Consider the following 21,841-nt stretch of genomic DNA (forward strand, 5'->3'; position numbering starts at 1 on the left):
ATGATCCCTGTGACCGTCCACATGCTGTGAGATCACTGTGACCGCCCACATGCTGTGAGATCACCGTGACCGTCCACCATGCTGTGAGATCAGCTAGCTGATATCGCCTCACCTTTCTGGACCTTGTCACACAGCAGGAAGATCTCGTCCCCACCGAGCACTGAGCCACACGTCTTGTCCATGCGAGAGATCTTCAGGTTGGAGGCGTTCGGGGACTCTGGTGATCAACAAACAAAACAAAGCCAATCTGTAAAAATGGTGTTTCCCACATTATTATCCTGCAATATCAGCAATACCAACACGTGACTAAGTTACCCCGGACCTGCGCGAGCTGCTGCACCAAAAGAAGTACAACAGGGCTCTATGGAGAAACCATGGCACTCCCCTGACTAAAAGTTGGTTCAAACGAAAAAAACGGCTGGATGTAATTTTGCCAAATCAGCATGGCTGTGAGTGGGAGTCTTTCACCTTTTACATATCTAGCTTTGGCATGGATTGATTGTTTAGATCGCTAGCATGGCTAACAAATGCAAATATATTGTAGTCTGCCCCGTTGTTGGTGGTCTGCGCGCACATATTTGTCATGTAGTCGTCGGCGAACAGGTCTATAGGAGGCCAGAGGCTGCAGCGTGTGTCTTACTGCTGTCATAGATGGGGTTGGAGACCACCGGCTTCAGGCCCCTGGTGAAGCCCCCGTTACTGTCCTGCAGGAAGGCCGTGAACTTCAGCCTGACGACGTTGAGGTCCATCACCTTGCCCAGCTCCTTGGCTTCTCGCAATATAGCCACCTCCTCCGTCTCTGTTGGAGCGAGACAAGAAGAACAGACAGGACATATTTTAACAAAGGTCGTTCGAGTTTTAGAATATCATTTGATATATATTTTTTTTTTATTCTATTCTATTAGATTTGATTAAATTAATTAGATTAGATTAGATTAATGTATTGTCATCGTACAGCACAAGTACAGTACAACGAAAAGAGGTTTGGCATCCAACCACAGTGGAAATATAACAGTAAAGTGCAATAGTAATATACAATGTACAGGTGATTATTTATAAAATATATAAATTAGTACTACTGAGTAATAGTGTAAAAAAAAGGGGTGTAACGGTACGTATATTTGTCCCTCGAATGTTACGGTACGGGCTTCACGGTGCGGTACGCGCAGCCATACGAAGAATACGTCTCATACCACTAGGTGGAACTAGGGTTGCACATTTTACAAATTTATGCTCAATATCTTTACTTCACTTTACACTGGCTTACATTGATCTTTAACGTTGAATATTAAGCTTGTATTGCCAAATGTAGATGATGAATAAAACGTTGAAGCTTGCTTAGGCACACTGACAAGCGGACAGAAAAAATTAACAATGCGCACTGACACTCTGCACTCGGCTCTCCCCTCCTCAGTCCGCTCCCGTTTACTACACAGCCTAGGTGTCCCTAAAACAAAACCAATTGTTATGTTTGTAACCCAGCAGCCAGCAGGGTCATTAAAGTTTTACAGTTTTCTTTAGTTTTCTTGTTCGCCCAATAATGGTAACCAATGGAAAGACACACACACACACGCTGACTTTCTCCGCGGACTTTCTCAGTCACAGCTGATCGAAAAAAAGAAAAGAAAAGCACTACATACTTTTGGACTGATCATCTGAGCTCCTCTCCAGTTGCTGCTACTGTGTTTAAATCCAAAATATTGATAAGTCCTCTGCCATTGTTGTGTAACATGTCATCTGTTCTCTAGTCTTCTTCAGTCTCTGCAAGTTGTTGCATAAGTTGTTAAGGGGGCAGTAGGCAATTCATTTACTCATTAGATGCCTGAACACAGAATGACACCAGTATCACTGACTACCACTGCAAGCCTATAGAATATCATTCTATTTAATAATAATAATTATAAATATTTTTTTCCGGTTGTACCGAAATCGTACCGAATCATGACACCAATACCGAGGTACGTACCGAACCGTGGCTTCTGTGTACCGTTACACCCCTAGTAGTAAGTCATACTGGCCAGCAGCAAAAAAGAAGACATTTTTTGTTTTTACTTGACATCACTCAGGTGTATTATTGATGCGCTCATTGATACTATGTTTGTTTCTGAAGTGTGTGTGTGCGTGTGTGTGTGTGTGTGTGTGTGTGTGTGTGTGTGTGTGTGTGTGTGTGTGTGTGTGTGTGTGTGTGTGTGTGTGAGATATATATAGAGAGAGGGGGGGCTTTGGTAGACTATTGCATTGGTCCATTCATTGAAGATGAACCAAATGCGACATCCTTTACTAGGCTCACCCACCAACAGTGCATGTGCTGAACTGCTGATCCGAATGTATAGGTAAAAACCATATTATGCGTTTTCATCAATAAATAAATGGCCAAAAAAGAAAATTCTCTCGCACACTTACGCGCGCTCGCATTCACTGGGGGCCTACAAATACATTCTTTCATGGTGCCCAGAATCTACAGCTACGCCCCTGGCTATGAGCAACGTCCTCCTAGCCAGCAAAAGATAAAGAGACATTGTCCCAGTTAACCCTTTGATCGCCGGGGTTAAATTCATAATTTACCATCCCTCGCCAGCCGTATTTAACATGGAGAAGTTCCCCTTCTTTGCAGGGCTATAACTTTTTAAATTGTATTGCTAAATTGACATTACCATGGCCCATTCAAAGTCCTATATCTATTGTTCAGGGTGTAGCAACGTTATACTTTTTCATTCACATATTCATACTAAAATACGGTCTAAAGTATAAGTATGTTTTTATCGTTTTCTGCAGCTTTCTCCAGAACGTGATTTATAGCCCCAAATGCATTATATTGATGATTGTATACAGTTTGATAGCAATCGGCGCAAGATAAAAAATTTCAAATGGACGTACTTCTAGAATGATCTACGTATGATCTGATGATGACCGGATGGGCGGGGGGTCGTTTATAATTCCGTGGGCAACGTTATATCATTCATCTAGTGTGGGTGATATGATCATTGGAGCAGTTAGTATAGAAGACATTACAAAATAACGCTGAAACTCACCGTAGCTTCCTCGCGCCGTTGGGAGATGAGCTTGGAACAGAATTTTTTCTATTATGGGATATAGAAATACCCGATCCATTTCCAGGTTGTATAATAGTATATACGTCCAAATCATGTTGTTTATCGAGTTATTGGCAACGGATCGATATCCATTGTGTCGAGCTCGAGTCCCGGGACCTATAGCGAGTGATCGGACCAAATTGAAATGAGCACCAGCGTCCACTTCCCTGTTTATGTCCTGGGCGATCTGCCGATCGGCCACCAGATGGCGCTCTTGAACCGTTAGAGAGTTGACAGGGGCTCACCAGTACATATAATGTCTCCGGGGGAGAAATATGATTTCGATCACAGATTTTTTAAATATTGATATCAATGACGCTGTACAGCGTCATCGGCAGAATAAGCATGGCGGGGAATGACGCTGAAAGCGTCAACGGCGATTAAAGGGTTAAGGGGACACTACTGCACCTGTGAAATGAGAGTGCTGCCCCTTCTGTCGTCTCTTCTCGTCTCTCAGCCTCTTAGTCAACACCTCCACCACGCCTTTCTTTGTGACGTGGAGGATGCCCAGGTTACTGAAGCTACAGACGCCGGAGAGAGAAGAACACTGAGCATTAACCACGTGCATGTACTTTTCTTATATTTTCACATCACATTGTATGGTTTTCAATTCATTTTCTCATATTTCACATCACATTGTATGGTTTTCAAAATAAATTCTTATATTTCACATCACATTGTATGGTTTTAAAAAAAATCTCATTATGTCACATCATATTGTATGGTTTTCAATAAATTTTTTCTCATATTTTCACATCACATTGTATGGTTTTCAATACATTTTCTCATCACATTTTATGGTTTTCAATTCATTTTCTCATATTTCACAGCACATTTTATGGTCTTCAAAAAAAACTCATATTTTCACATTTCACAGTTTTCAATAAATGTTCTCATATTTCACATCACAAAAAATCTCATTATTTCACATCACATTGTATGGTTTTCAATACATTTCCTCATATTTCACATCACATTTCACAGTTTTCAATTCATTTTCTCCAGAGGAACACGATGAGCAGGAGTTACTTTTAGTTGCAGGAAACATCAATAGGACATCAATAGAATCTCAAAAGAGAATGAGATGTGACACGATCGGACAGCTTTTTGGTTTCCTTGGATACTCACGATGCAGTGAGGTCGTTAGGGCCCACGTCCAAATTGCAAGTGCCGTTCTCTGTCTCGCACTGCCTCCCCACCAGACTGTGGGCGTGCACGCAGGGCGGGTCTGTGTGCGTCACCAGCTGAACTTCGACCCTGGCGTGACCTACGTAGTTACTGACCTGAGAGAGAGGAACAGGGAGGATGAGACAACAGCTAGATGATACCACTTGATATCCATATCATGGTATATTATCAAATTAAACACCAGCACACAAAAACCATTGTGTGTCGACATGTTTGTAATGTGTGTCTGTCGACATGTTTGTAATGTGTGTCAACGTGTTTGTAATGTTCGTCTCAGGGACGTGCACAGGACTTTAGAGGGGCAGGTGCTCAAAGGCTGAAACGGGCACTATACCTGTATGTGTTCTTTTTGGGGGCCCTTTTTGGGCGGGGGGGGCCTCCCTTTTTATGCTTTTTGGGGGGTTTTGATGATCAAATAAATATATCACTTATCCTTGAAAGACACTTTTATCACTGACTTAGAAGGCCCATACATCTCCATAAATGTTCAGGGGGGAGGGAATAAGTGTTTACCCTACAGACCCCAAGAAGTGCTGTAAATTCTGTATTGTTTAATATAAATGCATTTTTTATTCCAATCCCGATTTGTATTTGAGATTCCCAAATCCCATCGGACTTGACTTCTTCGTGTCCCTCAGCGAGTGTAATACCAGTCCAGCATTCAACTGTATGGGCCACAGCGGTTTCTATCATCATCATCATCACCACCCACGCTATGCATAAAATATATAGGTCCGCGGAGAGGCACGCTGAGGAGGCCGTGCAAACTGCAATGGAATATGGGGCATCTCTCTCTCTTTACCTAATATTTTTATTCTATCCTGACATTTTTCAGTTGGAAGGGCAGTCTATATGCGTAACGGTAAAAAAAAAAGATGTTTTTTCTTTTTTTTTAAGGGCACTTTTTTTACAAGGCTCAAAAGGGCAGGTGCTCAAGCACCCCTTGGGCTCTATGTGTGCACGTGCCTGGTTTGTCTGTCAACATGTTTGTAATGTTTGTCAACATGTTTGTAATGTTTGTCTGTCAACATGTTTGTAATGTGTGTCTGTCAACATGTTTTCTATCCATCTATCTATCTATCTATCTATCTATCTATCTATCTATCTATCTATCTATCTATCTATCTATCTATCTATCTATCACAGAGATAACTCACTTTGACTGTAGGGTATGTTCTCCTGTTCTTTTCACTCGAGGCCCCTGGCAGACCTCCATGAGATGGACCCTCGCACTCATAGCGGAATCGGAAGCCTCTCTGGAAACACACAGACACACAGACACACACAACTTGTTAATCCCCCTCTATCGTTGCCAGCCGGTTACTGTAACAGATACAGTACTTCCCGAATCTTCGGTTTTCCAGAGGTCATGTGTAGAAAAGTAGTAAACAACCCAATTTACAACAGATTTGAGAATTCCACATGACATGAGTGTAAGGTCATTCACCTGTAAACAGAAAGGGAATTTCTACCACTCCCTACTGGAGTTAAAGGTCATCGGATCACAATGAAGCGTCAGTGCCGGCGATGACATATCATTATGTAAATCAGGAGGAAAAGCCCCTTCTTACACAATGACTCCATCTGCAGACGTAGTAGGATTATTAGTGGCACCGTTTGTTAATAGAGAGTGACGTTTGGACTCACCTGCTTTGGCTCCTCGATGATCTGAATATAGGGGCCGTGAGCTGCAGAGGATACGCATGTTAATCACAGCCTTGTCAGAGTTTGTCGAGTTACAGCTTTTCATCGTGAAACATTGAGTTGAGTTTCTAGAGTAGATATACAGTAAAACCATAATCTTTAAACGTTGGCTTCAAAACGAGAATACGCACTCAATCACCCATCGTATAGACGCAGAAGAAAATGTCCCTTTTGTAAGTGTAATATATATTAAGGCTGTCAAAGTTATCGCGGTATTAACTCATTCTGCGCCAAACCCGTCTATAGTCGGGTTTCGTCGCCAACCGTTGAGTGCCAAACCCGACTATTTCAGGTTTTGATAAAAAAAAAAATCCTATTCAAAACAGCCGTGCAGACCATGGTGACTCATCTGAGTACTTGAAATTGCAATGACGATTGGATCCCGCCAGGTGGCAGTATCGCCTACCTTATGAACATGCATGGGCCAGCTTAGTGCCAGCCCCACAGCACCCAAACAACTAGGGACTCGTTGCGAGCAGCAGTGAGCAGGACACGTTCGACAATCCCGATCGCCTAGAGCAAACTATTGGATATTATGAAAAAGACTAAATGGATTATATGGATGATGATTATGGACGATAAGGTGCGTTTCCACCAGACAATGTTGGACTATGTTGGACTCAGCACTACTGGTAAAACGTAAAAAAAAAACTATAATCAAACCAACCGATGAGGAAACCTATTCGGCTCCGTCTATAGTCTGGCCCGAGCAGATGAAGGAGACAACGGATGAGGGCTACCTAACGTTATAATGTATTGATCCTGTTCCGATTCAAGACACTTTTGGACTCGAAGTGAGAAACAAAGGTAATGTCTATTTTACGTGTACTTTACCGAAACTCCATCATAAAACATGCATTTGTATTATCGCAGCGTCGGGAAAACTAGCGCCCCCCCCCCCACGATGATTTTGTGAAGAAACATAATGGTAGCGTATCATTTGACAAACGTAACGTCTATTTTACGTGTACTTTACCGAAACTCCATCATAAAACATGCGTTTGTATGATCGCAGCGTCGGAAAACAACCCCCCCCCCCCCCCCCCCGGCTTTGTAAAGAAACAAGGTCATGTGTTTACTTTGACCTGGCAATAATATAGGTTTCAAGCGAGCAGCCACGAGATTTGCGCATATGCTGCACAAAACACACTTTATCTCACAATCTAGAAAACCAGCCTGGATTATTTTGAAACGGGCCAATGTTTAGCTCGGGATTGTGAACGAACAATGGTATGTAGGCCTACTGTAGAAACAAACTTTTTTACATGTTGGACTATAAATAGTGTCTGTCAAATGAGCCATACTATTGTCTCCATAGCTATCATATAGAATATACAATAGCTCCGCAAAGATCGTGAAATATCGTGAAAATGGTCAAAAAAAGCTGGCCAGATGGGGAAAGAGCGTGGCAGTCAATGAGTTGAGGCAAAATGATTTTAACGGCACTATGTTTGTTTCTGACTCAAAGTGTGTGTGTGAGAGAGAGAGAGAGAGAGAGAGAGAGAGAGAGAGAGAGAGAGAGAGAGAGAGAGAGAGAGAGAGAGAGAGAGAGAGAGAGAGAGAGAGATGAGAGATGAGGAAGGGGCAAGAGAGAAAGAGGGCAGGGAGAGTGTGAGAAAGAGGGGGGCGGGGGGTGCGAGTTCCTCAGCCCTTGTGTGGGTGAATGTAAGAAGTTCCTAACCTTTTCTTTCCCCTATTATTTCATGCACTTTATTCATCGTTTTAAATTATTATTTTCTTTTAAGTTATTTTGTTATTTGTTTTGAATTTAATGCAAATTTGCAATGCATGAGGGTCATCCTTTTGTGTTAAATGGCTGCTTAAACCAAAACATGGGGATGAATATTCAAGTGTAAAGTTCAACACACTACTGTGTTAGTAATCATTACTATGTAATGTTACAGTTAGTAAATTGGTATGCCCATCTGTTCTTTTTTTGTTGGGCTTTTATTGAATTTTTTCATGATTTCAGCATTTTGTTTTACAATGCAGTTTGCACATCTTAGTTACTTGAAGATTCTGGACAGTATTTCTCATTGTGGCAATAAATAAACAAACATGCATTTTTTTTGCATAAAGCAAGCATTTGTCTACTCTCATGTTGATAAGAGTATTACAACTTGAAAAAGATCTGTTAAGGTAGATTTAGAACAGATACAAAATATGCGATCAATTTGCAATTAATTTGCGATTAATCACAGTTAACTATGGACAATCATGTGATTAATCAGATTAAATATTTTAATAGATTGACAGCCTTAATATATATATATATATATATATATATATATATATATATATATATATATATATATATATGTCTCTCAAAATGGAGATGACACAGAAAGAGACATCGAGGACAAAACGGATATCGAGACAAAAATAAGTGGAGGGTTTAGTCTAAGAATATCATTGTACTGTTTCAACACTGTTTGATGAACATTGTTACTCAGCTGAAAGAGTTGTACCCTTCCTGCTGACTTGTTGTACAGAACTTGTGAGTCGCTTTGGATAAAAGCATCAGCTAAATGACTAAATGTAAATGTACTGTGCTCCACTACGCCTCATTTTAAAGATCCAGTAATAAGACAATCAAATGACTACACATATTTCACGAACTACAACTTATATGCACAGACTACAACGTATGACATATATTATGCCATACTTTTACTCATAGTATTATTCAGATTCAAATGATTTATTGCCTATATTAATTGTAACATATATTATATAACTGATAAGGCATACAGACCTTTATATGCACCTTTGTTTACACCGTTTATTTTTCTCATAATTTGATTTGTATAATATGTATATATATATAATTATGTAGATACAATTTGATTGCCTATATTCACATGTTTCTACTATTACCCTGCCCATACCTGTACCTCCCCTCCCCACTCCTGCTATGACGCCCCGAATTTCCCCCAAGGGATCAATAAAGGAATATCTTATCTTATATTTATCATCTATCAACTCATAGCAACCATTATTCCTTCTAACGTGGAGCACAAAAGATAGATAGATAGATCGATTTATTGTCACAGCTTTTAGAATGTACATACATTCCGAAAACGTGAGATGCTTGTTTTCCTTGGCTCCTCAACCGTAGTAGTGTGCAATACATTGCAATACTTGTTTGATAAAATACATTATATACATAAAAGAAATACATTATATACATACAAATACAATACATTGCAATACAACAAATAGACTTTAAATAATGCTATACAATATAACTTTAACAAGACATTTTGTACGTGACCATGATGGTTCAGAGTCTCTCAGTCAGTAGCCTGTTGGCCCGGTGCAAGTAGCTGTTCAGAGATCTTTTGGAGGTGGATCTGAGACTCCGGTACCATCTGCCAGACGGCATGAGCGCAAACAGTTTGTGGTTGGGGTGGCTGGGGTCTTTCAGAATCCTGTGTGCCTTGCTGACGCACCGCTCAGTGAAGATATTGTCTATGGAGGGTAGTTTGCTTCCACAGATCTTCTCGGCCGTTCGCACTACTCTCTCCAGTGCTCTGCAGTCGCTTTGGTTGGCATTTCCAAACCATGCGGTGGTGCATCCTGTCAATATGCTCTCCGTGGTGCCTCTTTCGAAGGCCCTGAGGATCTGTGGCCCCATTCCAAATGTCTTAAGTGGTAGAGGCGTTGTTGGGCCTTCTTCACCACGTGGCCAGTGTGCACTCCCCAGTCCAGCTTCTCTGTGATGTGGACCCCGAGTATATTCCATATATCCCTCTATTAACTCATTGGGTGCCAAAAACGAGTATACCGGTACTAGTTTTTCCCAGCCATGCTTTGGCCGCCAAAAACTTAAATACTCCCCCCCCCCCCTTCTATTATTATTATACTAAACAGTCAGCCGGACCTTCTTGTGTGATCCTGGTAGCGCTGAGTGAATTGGAATTGAAATGATGATCGAATCCTGATAGGTGGCAGTATCGCCTACCTTTTGAAATGGGCTAGTTTGCTCACTCACGCTGGCAGGATTAGTCGCCGCCGGAGTTGAGAGTACTCCAGAGGCAGCAGGAGTGGATAGAGAGGTACCTTCAATGGCGATCGCGAACTATTGGATATTATTATGTGGACAAAACAAATTAAGAGGACAAAACGACCACACTTATGGATGATAAGGTGCGTTTTCACCAGACTACATTGGACTCAGCACTTCTGGTAAATCATAAAAATAAAATACTATAGTCAAACCGGCCGAGGCGGTAACGTATTCTGTTCAACGCTCCGCGGCAGTCGCCGCCGGGAGAGCACTCCAGAGGCAACTGGTACCGGCAACTATTGGAGATTATTATGAAGAGGACAAAACGATCACACTTATGGATGATAAGGTGCGTTTTCACCAGACTATGTTGGATTCTAGTATTTTCAAACAGGCTGTTTGGATGTAACGCTAACGGTGCTGCCAGGGCCAACTAACGTTATTTATTGTTCCTGTTCTGACCAAAGACACTTCGGAGCAAGAGTGGACAGGGTTTTGGTGGACCTGCTGACAAAGGTAACGTCTATTTTACCGAACCCCATCATAAAACATGCCTTTGTAATGACCGCAGCGTCAGAAAACAATTCCACGAAGGCCCCCCCCCCCCCCCCCCCCCCCCCTGGAAATAATATAGGTGTCAGGCGAGCAACCCGCACGAAATGCGCACAAAACACGTCATATCTCGCGTTCCAGGAAACGGAACTGGATTATTTTGAAACGGGACGATTTTTAGCATGGGATAGTGCAGGAATGAAGGTATGTAGAACTTTCCCTGTTGGAGTATACATATTTCCTTTCAAATGAGCCATACTATTGTCTCCATAGCTATAATATAGAAATATACGATGGGTCTGCAAACATCGTGAAAATGGTAAAAAAAAAAAAAAAAAACGCTGGCGCCAGGGAGCACAGATGGAAAAACAGCGTGACAGTCAAAGAGTTAAGTGTTGGATCTAGAAGGTCTGACTTGGCTGCTTGAATATATTTTAACACGCTTGGCAGCGTACCTGTTTCAACATAGGGTTCCATCTTGATGTCCACTGGGGGAATGTAGTCATATGTCGTCAAATTCATAAGCAACTGAGGAGATAAAAAATAAATAATAATAATACATTTTACATCCAACCTTTTCATGTTTCATATTAATTTCAATGAATCTGGTCTGGACCATCCGGTAAGAAACTATTGAACAGGTTTTAGTTATGCTCTTTAATCCACAATGTTATTATAACATGAAACAGATGCTGAACACTGTTGCACCTATAACGTCCAGAACAACTCACCTCATTTTCATATGGATTCATGTTGTATTGAGCCTCCGTCATCCTGGAAGACAAGAGGGGAGAGGGGTGTGATGACTAACAGATTGATTGAAAGCTTTATTAACACATTGGTTGCCAACAACTAGATTTCTCGTTATTGGCCGCCATGCGTTGGTTGCCAATAACGAGATTTCTCGTTATTTAATCGTTATTTATTTTATTAGCGATATCCATTCATTTTTCATCCGTCCAGCCTGACGTTATCATTGGGAATGGCTCTACCGCCCCCTATCGTCTCCCGGATGGTAATGCACATCATTGGATTGGATTGAGTGAAAAAGTGCATCAGAGAAAAACTCCGGTCCAGGGTTTTCCCATCTCTGGCAAGCAGTGTCGGGTTACCAGATTGACTGAGGACCCTCAGAGCAGCGTTGATTATGCATTTCGGACTATAACGTTGGATCAATAAACGCGATCACTATTTGGAATGGCGATCAGGAATTGGATTAATATTTTTGCAGAACATCTGATCTGAGGTAAGGAATCTATGTTACCAGTTTTGGGTTAATCAGAGTTGTTTTTCACAGCGTTCACAACGTGTGTGTGTGTGTGTGTGTGAGTGTGTGTGTGTGGTGTTAGGCGCTGAGCGCGGCACGAATAAATTATTTTTCAGCCCGCTTTTGTATCGTGCATAAGAACACAAATACTCTCGATACTGCCTGATTTTCTATGCTTTTTCTCCCCATCCAAATTTAGTCGTTATGCCAATTCCCCCCCTCCCCTACCTGGTCGTTGTGCGCATGTTCCCCCTACTGGTCGGTACAAGGGAACCCTGAAGTCTACCACATGCTTCCTCCGACACATGCAGAGACAGCCAGCGGCTCTCTTTTCACCTGGCAGCGAGGACTCTCATTGGTGAAGTGTAACGCGTGGGAGGTCACGCTGCCTTCACCATTTCCTGCCTTTCGCTGAGCAGGCGCCCAGACCTGACCTGTAGGCGTCGCTGTCCACAACGCCAGATTACCACCCACGACTTCCCTCCCGCTAACTCTCCGGGAGTCGAGACCGCAGCCTCTTGCATTGGTGATGAGCGCAATCTCCGCTACGCCACCCGACCGCCATACTCTCGATAATCTAGCATTTATTTGAAAACGATTCATAAATCAGCCGGAAAATGACAATGTGTTTTGTGTATTCCAGTAAATCTAGAAATCTTCAAAACTATACTCTTATTCAAAACGGTATAAAACGGAAATGTACTGATGAAAAAACAATCCGTTTCGTACATGTTGACTGCAAGCAAGTCATTGATAAGGGATGGGTGTATTAGACACAATTTAATTTAAGATATAGTTTAGTCGCTCGCAAATGTGCTCGTCCTCCCATTGATTAACGTGCTGGCATCCAAGCGATAAATCGTCATATCCGGCTGGCAACCAATGTGTTAACTGATTGTAGAATGGGTACAAATTAGGGCTGTACCAAATGTCATTTTTTAACATTCGAAGCTTCGATTGAAGTATTCGAACGAAGCTTCGAATGTCTAAAAAAAAAGAAATTACTTAAAAAAAAATATATATTAAAGTGATTAATCTGATTAAATGAGTCTTTTTCTTTTATTAAATCAACTTTCTTTAATGAATATAACACATTTCACACAGTTTGGTCAACATAAATAATCCAATAAGGGCACGGTTGGTATGAAAGTGATGGTGACGTCTTATAGTATAATATTAGTGTAGCCTAATCTTTAACTGCAACTGTGAAGAAAACCCCTGTAGCTAAGGGGCTACACAACCCTGACTGTATTTAAATGTTTAGATTAGACCACTACTAGAATATTAATTAGCCAGACAGTATAGTTACACAAAATGGCGGACACTCCATTAACTGCGAGGGGACAGTGAAACCAAGTTAAACAATCACTTTAATATTAATAGAAAAAACATACATCGAATATAAACACAGATCTCCGGTTACTACTATAATATCAATGCCACAATGTCCGAGGTAACGATAGTTCCTGTACTACGGGTACCCGACCGTTGGAGCTCTGAATGGAGTGAGACGGAGCGAACTGCACGGGGAAAAGCAAGATGGTGGATGGAGACGGTAATTCTCTGGAGATCCTACTCCAGAGAGCTGCAGACACACTTGGGATAATCCGGTCGTCGCTGGGGAGCAGTGCATGTGAGCGGATCGGAGCGTGAGCGGAGCGGGCGGTTTTGACGTGAGCGAGGAGTGGGTTTTAAAATGTGTCGGCGTGACGTCCGGAGCGAGAGTTCTCCTTCGCTCCAATCCACTCCAGGCCGCTCACAGTGGTTTAACACTGATGTTAATATACATGTAGTACAATGCCAAAGCAACAGATGGCGATGTACAAACATGAAGGCCATTTTCAACCAATGAGAAGGGTGAACCTGTGATATCCTGTTCAGGCTTTGTCACTCACTCCTGTTAGAAAAAGTATCGACGCCATTGTTGTTGTCGTTAGCTTACATGCTAACGTTAATGGCAGCGACCATAGCATTATGGCTCGGCTAGCTATCATTGCTTAATAGAGCTAGTGAATGGATAAACAACGTTATTTAACATTGCAGAATTGGTACAATTACAATGCGGCTCAATACAAACAATTGTTAAGGGGCCCAGGGGGTGTAGACTGTTGTAGTTTGAGCTAATTTACACCATGCTCCAAAAAAATTATAAAAAATCTGCCGAGCGATCTGGCGCGGGGAGCGCTCGATTCAAGGTGAGTGGTGAGCGAGCGGAGAGCGACTTGGGGGCGGGGTCAACATGAGCGATTAGCGGAGCGGACCAAGCTTTAAAGAGCGAAGAGCGGATTTCTCGGCCGCGCCGATCCGCTCACGTGGCCTGCTGGGGAGGAAAGGGTCTCGTACGGACCGGTCCTTGTATTCCTAGCGCCCGATGGCAGGATTAATAGCCATTAGTCCAAAAGCCCGTTGGCATGGGTGATAGCTAGTTAGCCCCTTTGCTAGGCTAACCCGCAGGAAGTCTTCAATAAGTAGTTAGATCCAGAACGTCGCTGGGTTCAACTATAAGTCTCTCCACGTTACTTCGCTTACACAAGTCACTATACTGTGCCAATAGTGGCTCGCCAATATTATGGTTGTATCTAATTAGCCGTTCGGCTCTCTATAACGATACGTTGCTTTTTCGTCTGTTTACAACTGCGCCAAACGTTACTTCTCTCTCTCAGACTCAAATCAAATCAATTTTATTTATAGGGCCCAACAACACACGTTAATGTCCCCATGGGCCGTACAGGTCTTCTTTAAACAAGTCAAGAAGACAACATAACAATAAGTCAAGAACAGAACAAGAACACCATAGGGTCCAAACATTTTTTAGATGAATGCAAATAAATGAAAGAATGCAAGCACTCCCAGACATACCCCACGCGAAGGTAAGGAAAAACTCACTAAAACCTAACAATAGGGAAAAAAAGCTCCACAGGCAATGTGGAGGAGAGAAACCTTAGAAGGGCCGTTCAAGGGGGGATCTCCCTTCTTAGATGTCGGTGATAGTAGTGTATGTCCAGGCATGTCCTAGCAAGCCCGCGCATGCGCTCACTCTGCCTACGGCGTTAAGAGTGGAACATATACAAATAAGCGAATGATGAATACTGGTAGGTAAACAGATGACGTGAAAATATATATCTTATATAAACAATATATAAGTTATACAAAATAATAAACGCAGACTTTCAGTGTTAATCTGGACCTTCAGAACAACCCCCATTGGTTTAAACAGATTGAATAGACAAAAATTATTTTTAAAAATAAAAAAGAATATATATATATATATATATATATATATATAAACTAAAAGGAGAAAACCTTCAAAGGAAAGAAGGGACCGCACACTCCACAGGACTCGTTTTTGCTTATTTATTGTTTGCACAACGCGTTTCGCTGTCGCTTCCTCAGGTGCTATGCAGCAGGTGTCATCAATGATCATCATTATGTATAGCATGCTCCACCCCACATCGTAATACATCAAGCCCATTGGCTACTCAATTATCACATTTAATTTGATGATTTTGCAGGATGTAATGCATACAACTCTTAGTATAAAAATGATGCATAGAGACCACATATATACATACTCATTTTTGAAAATTATATAATACAAAATGAGAGAAGTGACAAATCTTAACATATCAAGCCCATTGGCTACTCAATTATCACATTAAATTTTATCATTTTGTAGGATACATATCACTTTTATGTATAGAAATGCCTAGATACCACATACATACACAGACTCATTTTTGAAAATTATATATAATAAAGCAATATGAGAGAAGTGACAAATACCTAGGTCATTAGACCTGATAAATAGTTTAAAACAGACTTAAAACCACACCCATATAGGTTACACAGAACGGATAGTGGTTACAAAAATGGATTCAGCTCGAGGGATTCATTTAGACCATGGGGTTCCACAGAATTCAAAGTAAAAATCCAGTACGCTTCCCTTTGTAAGAGAAGCTTTACTATATTACCGCCCCTCGGTGGTAGGGTGACTCTTTCGATTCCAATGAACCTTAGAGAGGCTGTGGAACCATGATCTCTCTCCTTATAGTGTCTCGCAATGGCATAATCCATATTGTTGTTCCTAATGGCTGCCTTGTGTTCTGCTATTCGCACCTTCAAATTTCGTTTTGTTTGTCCAACATAGACCTTACCACAAGGGCATTTCAGCATGAATATCACATGAGTGGTGTTGCAATTAATAAGGTCCCTTATTTTATATTCCTGCCCAGACTGTGGGTGGTAGAAAACTTTTGTTTTCATAGTGTTTGAACAATGGGTACATCGACCACATGGATGGTTACCACACAGCTCTGTTAGCCAGTTAGAGTGACTTACTACAGGGGATTTATACATAGAATTGACTACAGCGTCCCTTATGTTTTTTCCCCTTTTAAAACAAAATCTTGGTGGTAATGAAGAAATGTTTTTTAAAAGAGGGTCACATTTGAGTATGTTCCAGTGTTTGTCAATAATGTTTTTAACAACTTGAGATGAAGTACTATATTCTGAAACGAATGTGACTCTGTTACCAGGGGTGTCGCTTTTGTCAGATTCCAAAATAGTTTCCCTCTGTACATGTTTTGTCTTATTTCTGGCTGTGTGCACCACTGATGCCTTGTATCCCCTCTCTTCAAATCTGTTACTCATTTCATCTGCCTTCCTTTCTAGGTCTGTGGGATCACTACAGATACGTTTAAGGCGCAGGAATTGTCCGTATGGGATATTCTCTACCATACGTCTCGGGTGATGACTCTGTGCATGTAAAATAGTATTACGGTCTGTTGGTTTACGGAAGATAGTAGTGTTCAGGTTTCCCTCATCGTCAGCTGATATCCGTAAGTCTAGGAAATCAATATGTTCTCTGCTGTGTACCATCGTGAATTTTAAAGTGTGATGTGTACCATTGATATACTCCCTGAACTGGAATAACTCATCTTCCGAGCCAACAAACACCATGAGAATGTCATCTATGTACCTTTTCCAAAAAATTACATTTTTCAAGAGGGGCGAGGCATCTTGGTTGTGGATAAACTGGGATTCCCAGTGGCCCATAAATAGGTTGGCGTAATTAGGTGCAAATGCAGAACCCATGGCAGTACCCTGGATTTGAATGTACCATTTATCATCAAGCATGAAGTAATTAGATTTCAAAATAAAATTCGTCAAGCTGAGTAAAAAATCAGAGGAGACTTCATCATTTGTACCCAGATGTTTGACGGAGAACTATCTCAGGCTCAATGCCTGTCGATTAGTGACACAGAGGCTCAAAAGATCTTGTCACAGCAGTCTCTATTTGATGGTGAAGACAGACACATGGACTACTCGGCCGTAAGTGAGTTAAAGACTGCTTTAGAGGACTCATACATTAAAGAGTGTCGATCAAAGTGGCATTCGATTGCACTCTCTGAATATTGGAAAGCCAAGCAGATTCCACGCGGCCTGAGAATCCACAAGCAACCTGCTTTTGGAAGAGAGGACCCCGACTTTATAAAAAAATGGGAGCAAGTACTGAATAAATGCTCCATGGACTTGATATTGCTTACTATTGAACAAACCGCAAATGAAGCTGACAAAGCCAAACGAGAGGCTCAACGTATTAAAGACGAGCTGGTTGTGAAACTGAGCTCTGATGAATTCACAAACCTGGAACGCAAGATGAAAGATGACCTCCAGAAGTTTGAGAGTGAACTTAAAACTCTTAAAAGGAACAAATTCGAACGACATGCTGAGGACTTCAAGAGAGGGACCGTCTACAAGTGGCAACAACCGGCGTGGAAAGAACGACGTCCAGCGGCCTCACGCCAGAGGGAGCGATTCCAACGCAACGACGGGAACCGAGGAAACTACACAACCGAGGAGTCAGATCCTGCCCTGACAAGTGACTCGGCGTGGAAAGAACGACGTCCAGCAGCCTCACGCCAGAGGGAGCGATTCCAACGCAACGACGGGAACCGAGGAAACTACACAACCGAGGAGTCTGATCCTGCCCTGTCAAGTGACTCGACCCATTCCCAGGATGCGCGTTTTTTAGACGCACGTCCACGGTACGACTCACGACACAACAACCAACGAAGAGGGACCAGGGGAAGAGGACGAGGCGGGGGAAGAAAAGACATCAACCCGCCATCTGTCGTCACCAGGAGCAGGAGCAACAGGCCGTGATCAACATCTCGGACTGTCCCCTCACACCAGCCCAACAATCGGTATTAGGTAAAGGTCTATCATTTGTTCCAACAAATAAGGTGAATGTCTTTAAATTAAAAGTGGACTGCTACAAATTTTTCAGACTGTTACACCTTAAACACCTTTTTAGAAATACTGATCAGACTATATCTACTAATCCTATGAATAAATTGAAGAAATCATCAACTTATTGTCCCACTAGTACTCTGAATCCTACCTTGGTCACTTTCAGTAAACTAGTTGAGCGAGACATCCAGACATTTGTGAAATCATCAGACAAGACAATCAAGCATCAAAATGTAACTGAGGTTGAAAGAAGAGCTCTAAACGAATTGAGAAAAAATGACAAAATTATTATCAAGCCGGCAGATAAGGGTGGCTCTATTGTAATACAGAATGTCAATGATTACATGTATGAAGCCACACGGCAACTTAGCAATACTGCATTTTATAAGTCTCTTCTTCACAACCCTGTTGAACAGTTAATGACAGACAGAGATAAAATACTAGATGATGCACTTAAAAGTAAGAACATCACAAAAAAACAATACGAGTTCCTAAAAGTTGAATTCCCTGTCACACCTGTTTTTTATCTATTACCTAAAATTCATAAAAAACTGACAAACCCGCCAGGACGCCCCATAGTCTCAGGAAACAATTCTTTATCAGAACCTCTAAGTCAATTTGTAGACTATTTTATCAAAGATATTGTAAAGACATTACCTTCATACCTTGCAGATACTAGGGATGTGTTGAAGTCGTTAAAGACTTCCATCCCACAGAATGCATATCTAGTATCCTTTGATGTAGAAAGTCTTTATACTAATATTCCACATGAGGACGGCCTGGCGGCTATGTCATTTTTTCTGGGTACAAATGATGAAGTCTCCTCTGATTTTTTACTCAGCTTGACGAATTTTATTTTGAAATCTAATTACTTCATGCTTGATGATAAATGGTACATTCAAATCCAGGGTACTGCCATGGGTTCTGCATTTGCACCTAATTACGCCAACCTATTTATGGGCCACTGGGAATCCCAGTTTATCCACAACCAAGATGCCTCGCCCCTCTTGAAAAATGTAATTTTTTGGAAAAGGTACATAGATGACATTCTCATGGTGTTTGTTGGCTCGGAAGATGAGTTATTCCAGTTCAGGGAGTATATCAATGGTACACATCACACTTTAAAATTCACGATGGTACACAGCAGAGAACATATTGATTTCCTAGACTTACGGATATCAGCTGACGATGAGGGAAACCTGAACACTACTATCTTCCGTAAACCAACAGACCGTAATACTATTTTACATGCACAGAGTCATCACCCGAGACGTATGGTAGAGAATATCCCATACGGACAATTCCTGCGCCTTAAACGTATCTGTAGTGATCCCACAGACCTAGAAAGGAAGGCAGATGAAATGAGTAACAGATTTGAAGAGAGGGGATACAAGGCATCAGTGGTGCACACAGCCAGAAATAAGACAAAACATGTACAGAGGGAAACTATTTTGGAATCTGACAAAAGCGACACCCCTGGTAACAGAGTCACATTCGTTTCAGAATATAGTACTTCATCTCAAGTTGTTAAAAACATTATTGACAAACACTGGAACATACTCAAATGTGACCCTCTTTTAAAAAACATTTCTTCATTACCACCAAGATTTTGTTTTAAAAGGGGAAAAAACATAAGGGACGCTGTAGTCAATTCTATGTATAAATCCCCTGTAGTAAGTCACTCTAACTGGCTAACAGAGCTGTGTGGTAACCATCCATGTGGTCGATGTACCCATTGTTCAAACACTATGAAAACAAAAGTTTTCTACCACCCACAGTCTGGGCAGGAATATAAAATAAGGGACCTTATTAATTGCAACACCACTCATGTGATATACATGCTGAAATGCCCTTGTGGTAAGGTCTATGTTGGACAAACAAAACGAAATTTGAAGGTGCGAATAGCAGAACACAAGGCAGCCATTAGGAACAACAATATGGATTATGCCATTGCGAGACACTATAAGGAGAGAGATCATGGTTCCACAGCCTCTCTAAGGTTCATTGGAATCGAAAGAGTCACCCTACCACCGAGGGGCGGTAATATAGTAAAGCTTCTCTTACAAAGGGAAGCGTACTGGATTTTTACTTTGAATTCTGTGGAACCCCATGGTCTAAATGAATCCCTCGAGCTGAATCCATTTTTGTAACCACTATCCGTTCTGTGTAACCTATATGGGTGTGGTTTTAAGTCTGTTTTAAACTATTTATCAGGTCTAATGACCTAGGTATTTGTCACTTCTCTCATATTGCTTTATTATATATAATTTTCAAAAATGAGTCTGTGTATGTATGTGGTATCTAGGCATTTCTATACATAAAAGTGATATGTATCCTACAAAATGATAAAATTTAATGTGATAATTGAGTAGCCAATGGGCTTGATATGTTAAGATTTGTCACTTCTCTCATTTTGTATTATATAATTTTCAAAAATGAGTATGTATATATGTGGTCTCTATGCATCATTTTTATACTAAGAGTTGTATGCATTACATCCTGCAAAATCATCAAATTAAATGTGATAATTGAGTAGCCAATGGGCTTGATGTATTACGATGTGGGGTGGAGCATGCTATACATAATGATGATCATTGATGACACCTGCTGCATAGCACCTGAGGAAGCGACAGCGAAACGCGTTGTGCAAACAATAAATAAGCAAAAACGAGTCCTGTGGAGTGTGCGGTCCCTTCTTTCCTTTGAAGGTTTTCTCCTTTTAGTTTATTTATCTCTCTTGCGCTGACCTGCACCTCCAGTCGGGGTCCAACCAGATGTGCACGAGTCCTATCTAGTTTAATATATATATATATATATATATATATATATATATATATATATATATATATAGGCGGCTAGGTGGCGCAGTGGGCAAGGCGCTCGCCACCAACGCAGGAGATGCTGGGTTCGAGCCCAGCTCTCGGCGTTGCTACCAGCTTGGCTGGTCGTTCATACTAATACAATTGGCAGTATTAGGGGGTGGGAAGCTGGTGGGTGGGGATCGGACGTTGTGGACAGCGACTCCTACAGGTCGGTTGGTGCGCCTACGCAGTAGAATCAGGAAGCGACGGGGGCGGCGTGTCCCTCCCGCACAGACCCTCGCCGCTGAGAGATTGCGCTGTTCAGGTGAAAAGATGCGACGGCTGCCTCCTCGAGTACCGGAGGGGACACGTGATGCAAGGCTTCGTCCACATTGCAGCCGGCTTGTGGGAGGCATGGCCAACAGCGTTCGAGACAGGGGAGGGTAGAATTGGACGATACGAAATTGGGGAAGGGAGAAAAATAGAAAATGGGGAGAAAAAGTTGATTAAAAAAAAAAAAAAAAAAAAAAAAAGTATATATATATATATATATATATATATATATATATATATATATATTCTTTTTATTTATTTTTTTGTCAACTTTTTCTCCCCATTTTCTATTTTTTTCTATTCTCTATTTTTCTCCCTTCCCCAATTTCCCCAATATATATATTTGTTTTTATTAAAAATAAAAAATTCAAATGCGGATTTAGAATTCGAATGTCAACATTATGCTTCGATGCATTCGGTACAGCCCTAGTACAAATACAATACAGTACGGCTCAATACAAACAACTGCTAAGAGGATGCTGACCAGAAAAATATATATATATATTTTTTTACATAACATAAGGGTCCTCCATTTTCAATTCATCAAGACATTTATGACATACAAGACATACAAACAGTACTGTGTAAGAAAAAGAGATAATAAAAATATATACATCCGAAGGGGAAGAAAGTAACTGTACAT

General features: G+C 41.3%; 1 protein-coding gene across 1 annotated transcript in view; it reads right to left on the minus strand.

Moving 5' to 3' along the window:
- The window catches only part of nfkb2 (nuclear factor of kappa light polypeptide gene enhancer in B-cells 2 (p49/p100)), an 86,633-nt gene that overhangs the window by 37,980 nt on the left and 26,812 nt on the right, over positions 1 to 21,841 (minus strand). Inside the window, 8 exon segments of the mRNA XM_084321639.1 lie at positions 113 to 217; positions 641 to 799; positions 3,501 to 3,613; positions 4,221 to 4,375; positions 5,438 to 5,536; positions 5,928 to 5,968; positions 11,001 to 11,073; positions 11,277 to 11,319. Coding sequence (XP_084177765.1) covers positions 113 to 217; positions 641 to 799; positions 3,501 to 3,613; positions 4,221 to 4,375; positions 5,438 to 5,536; positions 5,928 to 5,968; positions 11,001 to 11,073; positions 11,277 to 11,319 — 788 coding nt within the window.

Source organism: Notolepis coatsorum (genome assembly GCF_963971535.1).
Source record: "Notolepis coatsorum genome assembly, chromosome: 9".
NCBI lineage: Eukaryota > Metazoa > Chordata > Actinopteri > Aulopiformes > Paralepididae > Notolepis > Notolepis coatsorum.